General features: G+C 43.6%; 1 protein-coding gene across 3 annotated transcripts in view; it reads left to right on the top strand.

The window, feature by feature from the left end:
- LOC106585948 (phosphatidate cytidylyltransferase 1) overlaps nucleotides 1–20,050 on the top strand; it is a 70,845-nt gene that overhangs the window by 35,833 nt on the left and 14,962 nt on the right. For all 3 annotated transcript variants that reach the window (XM_045707067.2, XM_045707068.2, XM_082968736.1), the window contains exons 6-9: nucleotides 9,214–9,272; nucleotides 12,590–12,672; nucleotides 15,523–15,610; nucleotides 19,381–19,449. In XM_045707067.2, the coding sequence (XP_045563023.1) occupies nucleotides 9,214–9,272; nucleotides 12,590–12,672; nucleotides 15,523–15,610; nucleotides 19,381–19,449 (299 nt within the window). The remainder of the gene's footprint in view (nucleotides 1–9,213; nucleotides 9,273–12,589; nucleotides 12,673–15,522; nucleotides 15,611–19,380; nucleotides 19,450–20,050) is intronic.

The following is a 20,050-nucleotide window of genomic DNA, read 5'->3' as shown; positions in this document are numbered from 1 at the left end:
ACAGTACTAATACACTGGTCTATAATAACATAGAAACAGCAGTACTAATACACGGGTCTATAATAACATAGAAACAGCAGTACTAATACACTGGTCTATAATAACATAGAAACAGCAGTACTAATACACGGGTCTATAATAACATAGAAACAGCAGTACTAATACACTGGTCTATAATAACATAGAAACAGCAGTACTAATACACGGGTCTATAATAACATAGAAACAGCAGTACTAATACACTGGTCTATAATAACATAGAAACAGCAGTACTAATACACTGGTCTATAATAACATAGAAACAGCAGTACTAATACACTGGTCTATAACAACATAGAAACAGCAGTACTAATACACTGGTCTATAATAACATAGAAACAGCAGTACTAATACACTGGTCTATTAGAACATAGAAACAGCAGTACTAATACACGGGTCTATAATAACATAGAAACAGCAGTACTAATACACTGGTCTATTAGAACATAGAAACAGCAGTACTAATACACTGGTCTATAATAACATAGAAACAGCAGTACTAATACACTGGTCTATAACAACATAGAAACAGCAGTACTAATACACTGGTCTATAATAACATAGAAACAGCAGTACTAATACACTGATCTATAATAACATAGAAACAGCAGTACTAATACACTGGTCTATAATAACATAGAAACAGCAGTACTAATATACTGGTCTATTAGAACATATATACAGGCACATTTTAACAGCCTGATTTGAAAAATGGGGTCATGAGAGAAAGAAAATCATGCTTGGTTCATAGAACCGGGGTTACGTGAGTAACCGGTTTCTGTTTTCTTCCTGCTATCTTTTGAACGGTTTGAGCTACAAAGTGAAAAACCCAGCAGCGTCGCAGCCCTTGACACAAACCGGTACGACCTGGCACCTACTACCATACCCCCTGTTCAAAGGCACTTAAATATCTTGTCGTGCCAGTTCAACCCTCTGAATGACACACATACACAATCCATGTCTCAATTGTCTCGAGGTTTAAAAATCCTTCTTTAACCGGTCTCCTCCCCTTTCATCTACACTGATTTTTAAGTGGATTTAGGTAACATCAATAAGGGATCATGGCTTCACCTGGTCAGTCTGTCATGGAAAGAGTTCTATATTCCGTTTCTCTCTACTAAGTCCACAAGCCTTCAGAACCCGGTGGACAAAACCAGGAAATAAATCAGATATTGATGATGTTCTTTTATTTTCTTAACAACATCTGGTGAACTTCCCAATACCTTTTGTGATGCATTTCAATCACTTCAAACCATACTGTCTTCAGATTGAAATACCGTCAAAAGCACTGCCAGCCCGCCATCGTCCCAATTTAAAAAAACAAAACAAAATAAAAGTTATCATTGGCTATTGATTACACACACAAAAATAAAATTTGTATCAAAAATGGGGTGACAGACCAAAAACGCTTGCAAACCTCTGGGCTAGCTACTTACCCAGCAAACAAAAATGAGTCGCGGAACATCGGGAGGTTTGTGTCACGGTCCCCTGGACGTCCTTAGGACGTCCCCTGTTGGCTGGGTAGTTTTATTGTAAAGACGAGGCCGACGTGAAACATTGACTACTAGACTGACGTAAGTCCCTACACACTGCGGTTGGTGATTAACTAACAGGGCTATAAAGTATGTTTCTCAGAAGCCTATGGACTCGGGCCAAAGAGCATTTCTATAACAACCATTCAGAAACAGACACACTATCGTCAGTTACCCCCCCCTCTTCCTCACCTTATTGGTGTGTTAGCTAGTTAGGCGAATACATGACAACATTTCCTTTCTCCCTCCAGCTTCCTGCTAGCCTGGAAGATCAGATTCCATCTTTTTATTTATTTTTATTTTTTGCTGTTTACACATTCCCTGAAAAATCAGCCAATAGATCTGATTTTGGGCTGCCAATGTAAACACAGCCTTTGTGAATACTGGCTTTGGACTCTATTTTTGACTTGACCCTGGCTGGTGTGTGACTGTCTGTCACAGCCAGTTAAAATCCACAACTCTCTGCTGAACAGACTAAATCTGCCCGGCGACTTCAATACGCAACTTCTTCCTAGGGGATTTCATATCGGCTGCTTGCTTTATGTGGCGAAATCCGACACACAATGAGGGTTTTAATCGACACCTTCAGCACAAATGTGACCGACCGGCTCAATTCGGTCTTATGTAGCAACATTTGAAATAGTGTTTTATTTTATTTTTTATTTTTACATTAGATAGAAGTAGAGACTCAGAGAATGGTATATCATACACTACAGTTGAGGAACAATGGGAAAGTAATTCTGCTTTGAAAGTTTATAAATTTGTAACCCCACTTTTGAGAAAATGGTCCTTGAATATTTTTGTACACCTACTGGAGAGCTCTTCTTTGTCTACACCCGTTCAGCATCGTTCACACCCTCTTAAGCCTTTAGCCCCACCCAACCCTTTAAGGATTCACATGTGAGGCCATGTGCTAAACAGAGTGAGTACTGTATAGTGTACTAAACAACCAAAGACGTCAAGACTAAAGGCTGGTTTATACTACGTCTATAGACATGTCTGTAGACAGTTGTCGCAGTGACCTCATGAACGTTCTATTGTCGTCCGACATCAAACTTGCTGTTGTGAAAACGCCAGGCTGCATGACGTCAGCAGGTGGTCCAGAATAGTCAGGAAGTCCAGGATCCAGTAGCAGAAGGATTTTTTTCATTTAGTATTTTTTTAATTATTTTTACTTTAGTTTATTTAGTAAATATTTTCGTAACTATATTTTATTAAATCTGCATTGTGGGTTAAGGGCTTGTATGTAAACATTTCACGCTAAGGTCTACCTGTTGTATTTGGCACATGTGACAAATACAATTTGATTTAATTTTAACACCAATAAACCCATCCATTTAAAAATGAATTTAGCATATGTCAACATTTCACGCTAAGGTCTACACCTGTTGTATTTGGCACATGTGACAAATACAATTTGATTTAATTTTAACACCAATAAACCCATCCATTTAAAAATGAATTTAGCATATGTCAATCTAGCAAACCAGACAACTAAAAGCAACTTTCTAAACAATGTTTTGGTTCGTTTCTAGCTTGTTAGCTAGCTTGCTAACGTTAAGTTAGCTGGCTAGTCAGTTCAAATAATGACCATGTCATATAGCTGACACCGTCTTGACTTTAGCTAAGTTGTATTAATTATTACCGGAAAATAAACTCACAACAAGATCATTATTTAGAAGTTAATGACGAGCTAATTACAGAAAATAGCTTACGGTTTTGAGTGTGACAAAAATAAACACAGAGAATTCTACCAGAGAATTTTACTAACTTGGACATTGTTTCTTTGGCCTAACGTTATATCCTAATTTGACTTTGGTGCAGGTCATGTTGTTCTTCACATTACCGTCTCTGGTAAACAAACACACAGTATATTAAATTAAATCAACATTTATTTGTCACATGCACAGGATACAGAATGTGTAAACGGTGAAGTGAAATGGTCACTTGCATAGTGGAGTCTTTCGTTTAGACATGTAGCTAGCTAGCTAAACAATGAACCATAATCCCAACTCATAACGTTACTACCATGCATGAATCTACAGGTAGCTAAAGCTAACCAACTAGTTAGCTAGCTAACATTAGGCTATAACTAGCAATGCAAATGGCTCTGAGATATGAATAATATTACTACGCAGATCCTACACAACGTTAGCTAGCGAACCAGCCAGCTGATGTTAGCTAGCTACACTTTAACTTGCAATGAAAATGACTTTCTGACAAAATTTGAAACGTATAATATCTGAAAATGTAGCTAGCTAGACTCTCTTACGCTTCTCCCTCTCTGTCACGGATGCCATGGTTGCCCTTATTTTGACGATGTAATCCGGAGACGGGTGTTTTATACAACAGCCTTCTTTGTGTTCTCTTTTCAACTCCCTCCGCGTATTTGAAACGAGTCACAAATTGAGTTCTATTAGCCCTGGTCCAAAAATCTGTTTTTTTTTGCGGTCTTAACAACTCAGCGTGACATTGGCAATATCCGTTTAGCAAGACCGCACAAACATATCTGGGACCATGCTACAAATCTATAGCTCTTCAATCAAATCCAATGGAGTTTTGTTTTCTGAGGTAGCGTTGTTCGTTGTGTAAAATGCTTAAAGATGGAATTTGCATTTGAGGAAACCGCTGTTTGCCACAGCACCTTTTTTTAGTATTTTGTTTTGATTAAACAGAGGAGAGGAGTGTATAGCAGTTTGCTAAAATACATTTTCCATGCGACGATGTCTGAAGGGAACAGAATAGTGTTTTGTTGTTAGTAACTTCTTTGTTGTAGTATCCCAAACGGACAGTTTGACCAATTTTAAGGATTCCAGTTTTAAAAGACAATGTTTTGAAAATGTGATGTCCCGTTCATTCAATAGAGCAGGGAATGTCATGTGACTATGTATACAAAATCAAATCAAATGTATTTATATAGCCCTTCTTACATCAGCTGATATTCTCAAAGTGCTGTACAGAAACCCAGCCTAAAACCCCAAACAGCAAGCAATGCATGTGAAAGAAGCACGGTGGCTAGGAGAAACTCCCTAGGAAAAACTCCCTAGAAAGGCCAAAACCTAGAGAGGAACCAGGCTATGAGGGGTGGCCAGTCCTCTTCTGGCTGTGCCGGGTGGATATTATAATACCCTCTCACTGTTACGATCAGGCCATATATATACAGTGACTGTTTGGTTAATAGCTAAGGATGTAACGATTCACCGATACGCATCGGTCCCCGATGGTCATTATTAGATATACAGGGTAATGTTCATCATTTCATAACAAGCAATACTTTTTGCGAGGTGCGCTGCATGGCCGAAGTCGGAGAAGATCTCTCCATTAAAACTTCCAAACAATCCAAACCATAATTTTTTTTTTGATGGGGGGTGAAATCCAAAATTTGCGAAATATTCGTTGGGTATGTCATAGCTAATTTGTAAAGAATAAATATTGATACATGACTAGCTCAAACACTTAATCTGCAAAAATAAGTTCATTAGTGGGGGATGGTGATTTCAGAACCACAGTGGGGAGACAAAAAACATAGGTTACATTGACCACAAATCTGATGGGGGTGATGGTCTCCCTTATGGTTTTAATCTGGTAGTCTCCCTCATGGCTCTAATCTGGTAGAGGGGTGGTAGTCTCCCTCATGGCTCTAATCTGGTAGTGGGGTGGTAGTCTCCTTTATGGCTCTAATCTGGTAGTGGGGTGGTAGTCTCCCTCATGGCTCTAATCTGGTAGTGGGGTGGTAGTCTCCTTTATGGCTCTAATCTGGTAGTGGGGTGGTAGTCTCCCTCATGGCTCTAATCTGGTAGTGGGGTGGTAGTCTCCCTCATAGCTCTAATCTGGTAGTGGGGTGGTAGTCTCCCTCATAGCTCTAATCTGGTAGTGGGGTGGTAGTCTCCCTCATGGCTCTAATCTGGTAGTGGGGTGGTAGTCTCCTTTATGGCTCTAATCTGGTAGTGGGGTGGTAGATGTCTAGTCTCCCTCATGGCTCTAATCTGATAGTGGGGTGGTAGTCTCCCTCATGGCTCTAATCTGGTAGTGGAGTGGTAGTCTCCCTCATGGCTCTAATCTGGTAGTGGAATGGTAGTCTCCCTCATGGCTCTAATCTGGTAGTGGAATGGTAGTCTCCCTCATGGCTCTAATCTGGTAGTGGGGTGGTAGTCTCCTTTATGGCTCTAATCTGGTAGTGGGGTGGTAGTCTCCCTCATGGCTCTAATCTGGTAGAGGGGTGGTAGGTGTCTAGTCTCCCTCATGGCTCTAATCTGGTAGTGGAGTGGTAGTCTCCCTCATGGCTCTAATCTGGTAGTGGGATGGTAGTCTCTTTATGGCTCTAATCTGGTAGAGGGGTGGTACTCTCCTTTATGGCTCTAATCTGGTAGTGGGGTGGTAGTCTCCCTCATGGCTCTAATCTGGTAGTGGGATGGTAGTCTCTTTATGGCTCTAATCTGGTAGAGGGGTGGTAGTCTCCTTTATGGCTCTAATCTGGTAGTGGGGTGGTAGATGTCTAGTCTCCCTCATGGCTCTAATCTGGTAGTGGGGTGGTAGTCTCCCTCATGGCTCTAATCTGGTAGTGGGGTGGTAGTCTCCCTCATGGCTCTAATCTGGTAGTGGGGTGGTAGATGTCTAGTCTCCCTCATGGCTCTAATCTGGTAGTGGGGTGGTAGTCTCCCTCATGGCTCTAATCTGGTAGTGGGGTGGTAGATGTCTAGTCTCCCTCATGGCTCTAATCTGGTAGTGGGGTGGTAGATGTCTAGTCTCCCTCATGGCTCTAATCTGGTAGTGGGGTGGTAGTCTCCCTCATGGCTCTAATCTGGTAGTGGGGTGGTAGTCTCCTTTAATAGTCTAATCTGGTAGTGGGGTGGTAGTCTCCCTCATGGCTCTAATCTGGTAGTGGGGTGGTAGTCTCCCTCATGGCTCTAATCTGGTAGTGGGGTGGTAGTCTCCTTTAATAGTCTAATCTGGTAGTGGGGTGGTAGTCTCCCTCATGGCTCTAATCTGGTAGAGGGGTGGTAGTCTCCCTCATGGCTCTAATCTGGTAGTGGGGTGGTAGTCTCTTTATGGCTCTAATCTGGTAAGAGGGGTGGTAGTCTCCTTTATGGCTCTAATCTGGTAGTGGGGTGGTAGATGTCTAGTCTCCTTTATGGCTCTAATCTGGTAGTGGGGTGGTAGTCTCCTTTAATACTCTAATCTGGTAGTGGGGTGGTAGTCTCCTTTAATACTCTAATCTGGTAGTGGGGTGGTAGTCTTCTTTATGTCTCTAATCTGGTAGAGGGGTGGTAGTCTCCTTTATGTCTCTAATCTGGGAGAGGGGTGGTAGTCTCCTTTATGGCTCTAATCTGGTAGTGGGGTGGTAGTCTCTTTATGGCTCTAATCTGGTAGAGGGGTGGTAGTCTCCTTTATGGCTCTAATCTGGTAGTGGGGTGGTAGTCTCTTTATGGCTCTAATCTGGTAGAGGGGTGGTAGTCTCCTTTATGGCTCTAATCTGGTAGTGGGGTGGTAGATGTCTAGTCTCCCTCATGGCTCTAATCTGGTAGTGGGGTGGTAGTCTCCTTTAATACTCTAATCAGGTAGTGGGGTGGTAGTCTCCTTTAATACTCTAATCTGGTAGTGGGGTGGTAGTCTTCTTTATGTCTCTAATCTGGTAGAGGGGTGGTAGTGTCCTTTATGGCTCTAATCTGGTAGTGGGGTGGTAGTCTTCTTTATGTCTCTAATCTGGTAGTGGGGTGGTAGTCTCCCTCATGGCTCTAATCTGGTAGAGGGGTGGTAGTCTCCTTTATGTCTCTAATCTGGGAGAGGGGTGGTAGTCTCCTTTATGGCTCTAATCTGGTAGTGGGGTGGTAGTCTCTTTATGGCTCTAATCTGGTAGAGGGGTGGTAGTCTCCTTTATGGCTCTAATCTGGTAGTGGGGTGGTAGTCTCTTTATGGCTCTAATCTGGTAGAGGGGTGGTAGTCTCCTTTATGGCTCTAATCTGGTAGTGGGGTGGTAGTCTCCTTTATGGCTCTAATCTGGTAGTGGGGTGGTAGTCTCCTTTATGGCTCTAATCTGGTAGTGGGGTGGTAGTCTCCTTTATGGCTCTAATCTGGTAGTGGGGTGGTAGATGTCTAGTCTCCCTCATGGCTCTAATCTGGTAGTGGGGTGGTAGTCTCCTTTATGGCTCTAATCTGGTAGTGGGGTGGTAGTCTCCTTTAATACTCTAATCTGGTAGAGGGGTGGTAGTCTCCTTTATGTCTCAGATCAGGCACCTACACCATAGATATACGCTGAGGGCACAGTTATTAGACAAATTGTATTCCTCAGGATTAATTTTACTGTTGAACAAACACAATGCTCTCAGTCAATCCAAAACTGTTATTGAACCTCAAACCGGAATGTTTAACAAAGGAAAAGTGAGTTGTTGTGTCTTTCTCAGGGGAATATATAAGTGTGCACAATTATTAGGAAATTAAATACCAAAAATAATTTCTCCCAACTCACTTGTTTATTCTCAATTTTTAGAGTAAGTGTAACAAATAAGTAACACAAAATGACAATTTAAATAACAATTTTCGACCTTTCATAAATATTCAGTTACCAGTTACCCTTCTTTTTCAATAACTGCCATGAGCCTTCCATCCATGGAGTCTGTCAGTTTCTTGATCTGTTCACGATCACCTTTCGCTGAGGCAGCAACCACAGCCTCCCAAATGCTGTTCAAAGAGGTGTATTGTCTTCCCTCGCTGTAAATCTCACGTTTCAGAAGGGCCCACAAGTTCTCAATAGGATTTAAGTCCGGTGAGGAAGGGGGCCAGGTCGTTATTCAGGCATCTCTGAGGCCCTTGCTGGCTAGCCAAGCAGTGGAGTACTTGGATGCATGTGATGGAGCATTGTCCTGCATAAAGATCATGGCCTTCTAGAATGCTGAGGACTTCTTCCTGTACCACTGTTTGACGAAAGAATATTCCAGAAACTGGCAGTAGGTTTGGGAGTTGAGTTTCAGTCCATCTTCAACCCAAAAAGGTCCAACTACCTCATCCTCAATGATAGCAGATAATATCAGAATACTCACTTGCCTAATAATTTTGCACGCAGTGTACATCATTCTCTCTCTCTCTCACACACACACACACACACACACACACACACACACACACACACACACACACACACACACACACACACACACACACACATCCAACCCGTGAGCTCCGATCAGCAGCTGATTTCAACTTGAAAAGGAATATGTTTTTATGCAACAAATAAATGCAACATTTTTATTACATTTACATTTTACATTTTAGTCATTTAGCAGACGCTCTTATCCAGAGCGACTTACAGCAGTGAATGCATACATTTCATAGATTTTTTTTTCTGTGCTGGCCCCCCGTGGGAATCGAACCCACAACCCTGGTGTTGCAAACACCATGCTCTACCAACTGAGCTCATCGATTCACTGAATCGTTTTCAAATGTAAACCTATGCGTCCATGTATCTATTTACGTATATTAAATCGTCTCAAAAGATGCACATCCCTATTGATACCCTACTGCAACAGATTAAAGGTGTGTGGTGGGGGGGGGGGTATGGAATGATGATGATGAGGATGAAGATGTTGTTCTTTCCCCTCCCATCTTTTGCAGAGAAACTGACCGCATGTTATCTGATTTTTCACAGGTTTCTGCATGTTTGTTCTGAGTTTAGTGAAGAAGCATTATCGCCTGCAGTTTTACATGGTGTGTATGAGTCAAGTAACCCTGGATACCACTGACCAACTGCCCAATCACCGTCCTGATACTCTGCATGCCATACTATACAGCAGGGTTCCCCAGTTACATCCAGCCACGGATGGTCAGGGGGGGTCCTCCCCCAGGGAACATGGTTATAAATCATTTCTACAGCGCAAATTGACAGTAAGAATCACCAAAACGGAGATTGGAGTATTTTGACAAAAAAAAAAAAAAAAAAAGGAATAATTTAAAACTTTGATTTACATTTGGAATAGATTTCCTAAATTAAAATAAATTTGAGCTGATTTCCTGGTGATTTAAAAAAATATATATATATGTTTTATATCCAACAACGAAAATAATAAAATAAATATATACAGTACCAGTCAAAAGTTTGGACACATCTACTCATTCCAGGGTTTGTCTTTATTTTTACTATTTTCTACATTGATGTCTTCACTATTATTCTACAAACTGTGAAATAACACATATGGAATCATGTAGTAACCATAAAAAGTGTTAAACAAATCAAAATATATTTTATATTTGAGATTCTTCAAAGTAGCCACCCTTAGCCTTGATGACAGCTTTGCACACTCTTGGCATTCTCTCAACCAGCTTTGTGAGGTAATCACCTGGAATGCATTTCAATTAACAGGTGTGCCTTGTTAAAAGTTCATTTGTAGAATTTCTTTCCTCAATGCGTTTGAGCCAATCAGTTGTGTTGTGACAAGATAGGGGTGGTATACAGAAGATAGCCCTATTTGGTAAAAGACCAAGTCCATATTATGGCAAGAACAGCTCAAATAAGCAAAGAGAAACAACACTCCATCATTACTTTAAGACATAAAGGTCAGTCAATGTGGAAAATGTAAAGAACTTTGAAAGTTTCTTCAAGTGCAGTCGCAAAAACCATCAAGCACTATGATGAAACTGTCTCTCATGAGGACCGCCACAGGAAAGGAAGACCCAGAGTTACCTCTGCTGCAGAGGATAAGTTCATTAGAGTTACCAGCCTCAGATTGCAGCCCAAATAAATGCTTCACAGAGTTCAAGTAACAGACACATCTCAATATCAACTGTTCAGAGGAGACTGTGTGAATCAGGCCTTCATGGTCGAATTGCTGCAAAGAAACTACTACTAAAGGACACCAATAAGAAGAAGAGACTTGCTTGGGCCAAGAAACACCAGCAATGGACATTAGACTGGTGAAAATCTGTCCAAATTTGAGATTTTTGGTTCCAACCGCCGTGTCTTTGTGAGATGCAGAGTAGGTGATGGGATGATCTCCGCATGTGTGGTTTCCACAGTGAAGCATGGAGGAGGAAGTGTGATGGTGTGGGTGTGTTTTGCTGGTGACACTGTCAGTGATTTATTTAGAGTTCAAGGCAGACTTAACCAGCAAGGCTACCACAGCATTCTGCAGCGATACGCCATCCCATCTGGTTAGCGCTTAGTGGGACTATAATTCGTTTTTCAACAGGACAATGACCCCAAACACAGCTCCAGGCTGTGTAAGGGCTATTTGACCAAGAAGGAGAATTGGAGTGCTGCATCAGATGACCTGGCCTCCACAATGACCAGACCTCAACCCGTTTGGGATGAGTTGGACCGCAGAGTGAAGGAAAAGCAGCCAACAAGTGCTCAGCATATGTGGGAACTCCTTCAAGGCTGTTGGAAAAGCATTCCTCATGAAGCTAGTTGAGAGAATGCCAAGAGTGTGCAAAGCTGTCATCAAGGCAAAGGGTGGCTATTTTGAAGAACCTAAAATATATTTTGATTTGTTTAACACTTTTTATGATTACTACATGATTCCATATGTGTTAATATCATTTTGATGTCTTCACTGTAATTCTACAATGTAGAAAATAGTACAAATAAAGAAAAACTCTGGAATGAGTAGGTCTGTCCAACCTTTTGACTGGTACTGTGTGTGTAATATATACATTTATATACACACACTGTATAGTAGGGTTTCTATTGGGGAACCCTACTATTCAGCTCCCTCCTATTGGGGAACCCTACTATACAGCTTACTGCCTCCTATTGGGGAACCCTACTATACAGCTTAATGTCTCCTATTGGGGAACCCTACTATACAGATCCCTCCTATTGGGGAACCCTACTATTCAGATCCCTCCTATTGGGGAACCCTACTATACAGCTTACTGCCTCCTATTGGGGAACCCTACTATACAGCTTACTGCCTCCTATTGGGGAACCCTACTATACAGCTTACTGCCTCCTATTGGGGAACCCTACTATTCAGATCCCTCCTATTGGGGAACCCTACTATACAGCTTACTGCCTCCTATTGGGGAACCCTACTATACAGCTTACTCCCTCCTATTGGGGAACCCTGCTATACAGATCCCTCCTATTGGGGAACCCTACTATACAGATCCCTCCTATTGGGGAACCCTACTATACAGATCCCTCCTATTGGGGAACCCTACTATTCAGCTTACTGCCTCCTATTGGGGAACCCTACTATACAGCTTACTGCCTCCTATTGGGGAACCCTACTATACAGCTTACTGCCTCCTATTGGGGAACCCTGCTATACAGCTTACTGCCTCCTATTGGGGAACCCTACTATGCAGATCCCTCCTATTGGGGAACCCTACTATACAGCTTACTGCCTCCTATTGGGGAACCCTACTATGCAGTTCCCTCCTATTGGGGAACCCTACTATACAGCTCCCTCCTATTGGGGAACCCTACTATACAGCTTACTACCTCCCAGACTACGGCTCAAATGGAACCCTATTCCCTATGTACTGCACCACTGTTGACCTTTGAGTAAAAAGTAGAGCACTACATAGTGAAACGATAAATACATTTGACCAACTCTCTCTCTCTCTGGATGAAACAGTAGGTGCACTACATGGGATGACGTTTCAGACTAGCCAGCATGACACACACACACACACACACACACACACACACACACACACACACACACACACACACACACACACACACACACACCTAGTGTGCTGTGTTAAAAAAAACACATCTTTATTAGCCTACCATAGATATCAGTGGGTGTAGTGGTGTGGAGTGACTCAGCCTTGCCGATCTAGATACTCTATTTCTATATCTATTGCCTGCCTGTCTAGATGCTGTATTTTTTATATCTATATTGCCTGCCTATCTGGATACTGTATTTCTATAGCCTGCCTATCTAGATACTGTATTTCTACATCTATAGCCTGTCTGCCTATCTCTGCATTCTACCTGCCAACCTTGTTATTGTGAGTGATCAGGTTACATTCCCCATCGCTAACTGTGTGTGTGTGTGTGTGGTTTGCCCCTGCAGTTTGCGTGGACCCATGTGACCCTACTGATAGTGGTGACTCAGTCTCACTTGGTCATCCAGAACCTGTTTGAAGGAATGATCTGGTAAGAGACACAACAGCAAACACAATACGCCCAGAAACCTGTCCCTGAAAAACCTGTCCTTTCTCTCCTCTTCACTGATACTGTAGTAGTCTGATTACCTGATACTGTAGTAGTCTGCTTCTCTTCACTGATACTGTAGTAGTCTGATTTCACCATCTGAGCCCTATGGTAGTTAGCCCTGAGCCCTATGGTAGTCAGCGCTCAGCCCTATGGTAGTCAGCGCTGAGCCGTATGGTAGTCAGCCCTGAGCCCTATGGTATTCAGCCCTGAGCCGTATGGTATTCAGCCCTGAGCCCTATGGTAGTCAGCCCTCAGCCCTATGGTAGTCAGCCCTGAGCCCTATGGTAGTATCCCTGAGCCCTATGGTAGTCAGCGCTGAGCCGTATGGTAGTCAGCCCTATGGTAGTTAGCCCTGAGCCCTATGGTAGTCAGCGCTCAGGCCTATGGTAGTCAGCGCTCAGCCCTATGGTAGTCAGCCCTATGGTAGTCAGCCCTCAGCCCTATGGTAGTCAGCCCTCAGCCCTATGGTAGTCAGCCCTATGGTAGTCAGCCCTCAGCCCTATGGTAGTCAGTGCTGAGCCCTATGGTAGTCAGCCCTCAGCCCTATGGTAGTCAGCCTTCAGCCCTATGGTAGTCAGTGCTGAGCCCTATGGTAGTCAGCCCTCAGCCCTATGGTAGTCAGCCCTATGGTAGTCAGCCCTGAGCCCTATGGTAGTCAGCGCTGAGCCCTATGGTAGTCAGCCCTCAGCCCTATGGTAGTCAGCCCTCAGCCCTATGGTAGTCAGCCCTGAGCCCTATGGTAGTCAACGCTGAGCCCTATGGTAGTCAGCCCTATGGTAGTCAGCCCTATGGTAGTTAGCCCTGAGCCCTATGGTAGTTAGCCCTGAGCCCTATGGTAGTCAGCGCTCAGCCCTATGGTAGTCAGCCCTATGGTAGTTAGCCCTGAGCCCTATGGTAGTTAGCCCTGAGCCCTATGGTAGTCAGCGCTGAGCCCTATGGTAGTCAGCGCTGAGCCCTATGGTAGTCAGCCCTGAGCCCTATGGTAGTCATCCCTGAGCCCTATGGTAGTCAGCCCTGAGCCCTATGGTAGTATCCCTGAGCCCTATGGTAGTCAGCGCTGAGCCGTATGGTAGTCAGCCCTATGGTAGTTAGCCCTGAGCCCTATGGTAGTCAGCGCTCAGCCCTATGGTAGTCAGCGCTCAGCCCTATGGTAGTCAGCCCTATGGTAGTCAGCCCTCAGCCCTATGGTAGTCAGCCCTATGGTAGTCAGCCCTCAGCCCTATGGTAGTCAGTGCTGAGCTCTATGGTAGTCAGCCCTATGGTAGTCAGCCCTCAGCCGTATGGTATTCAGCCCTGAGCCCTATGGTAGTATTCCTGAGCCCTATGGTAGTCAGCGCTGAGCCGTATGGTAGTCAGCCCTATGGTAGTCAGCGCTGAGCCCTATGGTAGTCAGCGCTGAGCCCTATGGTAGTCAGCGCTGTGCCCTATGGTAGTCAGCCCTCAGCCCTATGGTAGTCAGCCCTCAGCCCTATGGTAGTCAGCCCTCAGCCCTATGGTAGTCAACGCTGAGCCCTATGGTAGTCAGCCCTATGGTAGTCAGCCCTCAGCCCTATGGTAGTTAGCCCTGAGCCCTATGGTAGTCAGCCCTATGGTAGTCAGCCCTGAGCCCTATGGTAGTTAGCCCTATGGTAGTTAGCCCTGAGCCCTATGGTAGTCAGCCCTATGGTAGTTAGCCCTGAGCCCTATTGTAGTCAGCCCTATGGTAGTTAGCCCTGAGCCCTATGGTAGTTAGCCCTGAGCCCTATGGTAGTCAACGCTGAGCCCTATGGTAGTCAGCCCTATGGTAGTCAGCCCTCAGCCCTATGGTAGTCAGCCCTATGGTAGTCAGCCCTCAGCCCTATGGTAGTTAGCCCTGAGCCCTATGGTAGTTAGCCCTGAGCCCTATGGTAGTCAGCCCTGAGCCCTATGGTAGTTAGCCCTATGGTAGTTAGCCCTGAGCCCTATGGTAGTCAGCCCTATGGTAGTTAGCCCTGAGCCCTATGGTAGTCAGCGCTCAGCCCTATGGTAGTCAGCCCTATGGTAGTCAGCCCTCAGCCCTATGGTAGTCAGCCCTCAGCCCTATAGTAGTCAGCCCTCAGCCCTATGGTAGTCAGCCCTATGGTAGTCAGCCCTGAGCCCTATGGTAGTCAGCCCTGAGCCCTATGGTAGTATCCCTGAGCCCTATGGTAGTCAGTGCTGAGCCGTATGGTAGTCAGCCCTATGGTAGTCAGCCCTCAGCCCTATGGTAGTCAGCCCTCAGCCCTATGGTAGTCAACGCTGAGCCCTATGGTAGTCAGCCCTATGGTAGTCAGCCCTCAGCCCTATGGTAGTTAGCCCTGAGCCCTATGGTAGTCAGCCCTATGGTAGTCAGCCCTGAGCCCTATGGTAGTTAGCCCTATGGTAGTTAGCCCTGAGCCCTATGGTAGTCAGCCCTATGGTAGTTAGCCCTGAGCCCTATGGTAGTCAGCCCTATGGTAGTTAGCCCTGAGCCCTATGGTAGTTAGCCCTGAGCCCTATGGTAGTCAGCCCTGAGCCCTATGGTAGTCAGCCCTCAGCCCTATGGTAGTCAGCCCTATGGTAGTCAGCCCTATGGTAGTCAGCCCTATGGTAGTCAGCCCTATGGTAGTCAGCCCTATGGTTGTCAGCCCTATGGTAGTCAGCGCTGAGCCCAAATACAGAGGTCCTCCTCATGGCTCTGTATTCAAACTGTATTTTGTAAAACAATATCTGTAAACGGTAAAGATGCTCGTTGGTCAAATGTAAAGATAATGTTAGGTTGGAGTTGACGTATTTTTGAACGTTGTTTTCCAGGTTCCTCGTCCCTGTCTCCATAGTGATCTGCAATGACATCATGGCCTACCTGTTTGGTTTCTTCTTTGGCAGAACACCACTCATTAAGGTACATTTAATGTATACTGTATTATATTATACACTCAGTGGCCAGTTTATTAGGTACATGACTCCATTCACCAAAATGGATGGCTCCTAGACAGTGAGTCACGTGGCTATATAAAACAGGCATCGAGGCATTCAGTTACTGTTCGATTGAACGTTAGAATGGGCAAAATCAGTGACCTAAGCGACTTTGTTGTGTGGTATGATTGTCGGTGCCAGGCGTGCGGGTTCCATTATCTCAGAAACGAACGGCCTCCTGGGCTTTTCACGCACGACAGTGTCTAGGTTTTACCGAGAATGATGCGACAAACCCCAAGAAAAACATCCAGTCAGCGGTAGTCCTGTGGGTGAAAACAGCTCGTTGATGAGAGGTCAAAGGAGAATGGCATGGGTCATGGGTCATGCAAGCTAACAGGCGAATAACGGCATCTCGGGAACGCACAACTTGTCGGTCCTTGTCACGGATTGGCTATTGCAGCAGAAGACCACACTGGAGTTCCACTCCTAACAGCTAAAAACAAGAAGCAGCTCCAGTGGGCACGGCAACACCATCACCATCGCCAACACCATCGCCATCGCCATCACCAACACCATCACCATCGCCATCACCAACGCCATCACCAACGCCATCACCATCACCAACACCATCGCCATCACCAACACCATCACCATCGCCAACGCCATCGCCATCACCAACACCATCACCATCGCCATCACCAACGCCATCACCAACGCCATCACCATCACCAACACCAACGCCATCACCAACACCATCGCCATCACCAACACCATCACCATCACCATCGCCATCACCAACGCCATCGCCAACACCGGTACCGTTGACACCAGGCAGGATGGGTCCATGGACTCATGCTGCTTTACGCCAAATCCTTACTCTGCCGTCAGTATGACTCAACAGGAACCGGGATTCGTCGGACCAGGAAATGTTTTCCCACTCCTCAAGTGTCCAGTGTTGGTGATGGCGATGGTGGTGTTGGCGATGGTGGTGTTGGCGATGGTGGTGGTGGTGTTGGCGATGGTGGTGTTGGCGATGGTGGTGGTGGCTTTTCACGCACGACAGTGTCTAGGTTTTACCGAGAATGATGCGACAAACCCCATCGCCAACACCACCATCGCCAACACCACCATCGCCAACACCACCATCGCCATCACCAACACTGGACACTTGAGGAGTGGGAAAACATTTCCTGGTCCGACGAATCCCGGTTCCTGTTGAGTCATACTGACGGCAGAGTAAGGATTTGGCGTAAAGCAGCATGAGTCCATGGACCCATCCTGCCTGGTGTCAACGGTACCGGCTGGTGGCGGTGGTTCTAGGGAATGTTTTTCTGGCACCAGTAGGCCTGTAAATGTAGGTATATTTGAACAAATACATACTTTTTCTAAATGTAAATATTATCCATGTGACATTGTTATACAAGGATATATCATGACATTTCAAATGATTTAATTTAATAAAACAAACTTTTCAATATAGTTTTTATGACGTGTGCCCCATTTAAAAAGACCGGTACCATGAAGCATGTAGCTTGTTGTTTATGTTGGCCAATCAAAGTGACTAACTTCACAGTCAGAGGCTCCTTGTATAGCAGGAGTTCACTAATACAATGCCAGATGAAAATAAAAATCACAGAATTTAAAAGTGAAATAATTCAGGAGTATGCTACAATGAGCAACCAACAGGTAGGCTGTTTTTTAAAGGAATCTGTTTGGGGAGAAAGTGCAGTGTGTAACGTTAGCCTAGCTAGCTAGCTTCTGTAGGCTACTTTATTCAAGACCGTCACTGTTTTTTGAATTGATGATCAATATTTTGGCTGCTACAACTTACCGAATCTTGTATCTGTAGCCCAGTTGAATCTCTCTCCCTCCATCCGCTTGCTCCCGTCTCTCACACTGTCTCCTCACCAGTGGCAGAAATAGTGTATAGCAGGGCTCAGCTCAAGTTTTAAAAATCACAAGTATTTCAAATATCCAGTTATCGGAAAAATGTATGATACTATTCTAATAGTAAAATGATTTATACTAGTACACACACACACACTGAGAAACAGAAATTTTTCAGTATGGCCACAGAATAGATACATGACCTTTTTCTTTCCCATTGGAGTTGAGTCACATGCGGATTGGGGTTAGGATGGACACACACACCCTGTTATTCACACACCCTGTTACTCACACACCCTGTTACTCACACACCCTGTTACTCTCACACCCTGTTAGGCCAGGGTGGGCTGGGTGGAAACGCAATGTCATCGCTGTGTTGAAACACTGCCATCACTGTGTGAAATAGGGGTGTGAATGTTTAAAAGTTAAAACCTTCTTAAATCCCCCAACCCGAAAAACTGTTTTTTTTTTCTTAACTGCACTGTGATTTAAATGTTATCACAAAACTACCACTAACAGGTTCCGATCATCATAAAGCGTTTTTTTTAATATATTATATAATATATATATATATATATATTTTTTTTTTTTACAAATACCTAATACCACAATGCTGTAACTTTAGTAGGAGGATACATTTATTGATTACATAAAAAAAAATAAAAAATAGTTATACTTTATTAACCAGCGCTGTAATGGATGAAGGGGAGAGATGCAGTTGTGTCGGTTGTGTAAACCCACAGTTTCATCAGCTGTCTGGGTGACTGGTCTCAGACGATCCAGCAGGTGAAGAAGCCGGATGTGGAGGTCCTGGGCTGGCGAGCTTACCCGTGGTCTACGGTTGTGACGCCTGTTGGACGTACTGCCAAATTCTCTCAAATTAGGTGACTTATGGTAGAGAAATTAACATGAAATTCTCTTGGCAACAGCTCTGGTGGAAATTCCTGCAGTCAGCATGCCAATTACAAACCCCCTCAAAACTTGAGACATTTGTGGCATTGTGTTGTGTGACAAAACTGCACATTTTAGAGTGGCCTTTTATTGTCCCCCAGCACAAGGTGCACCTGTGTAATGATCATGCTTCTTGATATGCCACACTTGTTAGCTGGATGGATTATCTTGGCAAAGGAGAAAAGCTCACTAACAGGGATGTAAACAAATGTGTGCACTACATTTGAGAGAAATTCATTTTTTTATGAGTATGAAACATTTCTGGGATATTTTTATTTCAGCTCATGAAACATGGGACCAACTCTTTACATGTTGCGTTTGTCTATTTTTTTGTTCAGTGTACATAGTCCCCCGTCTTGACTGCATCAAACCGAGAGAAGCTAGCCAGCTAACGTTAGCCAGGCTAATTGAGACTACATAACTTCAACTGTGCGCTTTATCCCCTTCCGAATCCTACAGTAAATAACTCTGTTCAGGTTATTAAATAGCAGTCTACCTGATGGCTCTTGGTGTTATAGCCTGTCCTTCTCATTTAGTTCTGTCATTTTAATTCCATCTTCCATTTATTAGCATAAATATATCTTAATAACTTGAACAGGGAGGCTGTAACTCTGTCTGTAGTCTAGTGCTGGTTTGTTGACTTGTGATTGGATGACGACGACAAGCTAACATGGCGCCACTTTCGTGAAAAGCAACAGCAGTATAAATTATACCATTTTCTATCTCTGCGGGAAGCGTGATGTTTACCGTCTGCATTGTGAATTCATGTGGCATTTTATGAATCTTATTGTTTTAATGGTGGAATTGCCATTTTAAAATCAATTTATGCATAAAAAAAAAAAGACCTCGTTGGAAGAAATCGAATAATTATCATAACATGCGTTACAAATTGAAGTGTGTTATTGTTATTTGTTACAGCTGTCTCCCAAGAAGACGTGGGAGGGATTCATAGGAGGGTTCTTTGGAACCCTGGTCTTTGGATTCATAGTGAGTATTACAGTAAAATAGTTACAGCATGGTAATAGTATGGAATAGAGTTTAACAACATGGAATAAAGTTTAACAACATGGTAATAGTATGGAATAAAGTTTAACAACATGGAATAAAGTTTAACAACATGGAATAAAGTGTAACAACATGGAATAAAGTTTAACAACATGGTAATAGTATGGAATAAAGTTTAACAACATGGTAATAGAATAGAATAGAGTAACAGCATGGTAATAGAATAGAATAGAGTTTAACATGGTAATAGTATAGAATAGAGTTTAACATGGTAATAGTATAGAATAGAGTTTAACATGGTAATAGTATGGAATAAAGTTTAACAACATGGAATAAAGTTTAACAACATGGTAATAGTATGGAATAAAGTTTAACAACATGGTAATAGTATGGAATAGAGTAACAACATGGTAATAGAATAGAATAGAGTTTAACATGGTAATAGTATAGAATAGAGTTTAACATGGTAATAGTATAGAATAGAGTAACAACATGGTAATAGTATGGAATAGAGTTTAACATGGTAATAGTATAGAATAGAGTAACAACATGGTAATAGTATGGAATAGAGTTTAACATGGTA

The sequence above is a fragment of the Salmo salar genome, chromosome 24 (assembly GCF_965601325.2).
Source record: "Salmo salar chromosome 24, fSalSal1, whole genome shotgun sequence".
NCBI lineage: Eukaryota > Metazoa > Chordata > Actinopteri > Salmoniformes > Salmonidae > Salmo > Salmo salar.
The sequence above is the reverse complement of the archived record's forward strand: the minus strand, read 5'-3'. Positions and strand labels throughout refer to the sequence as shown.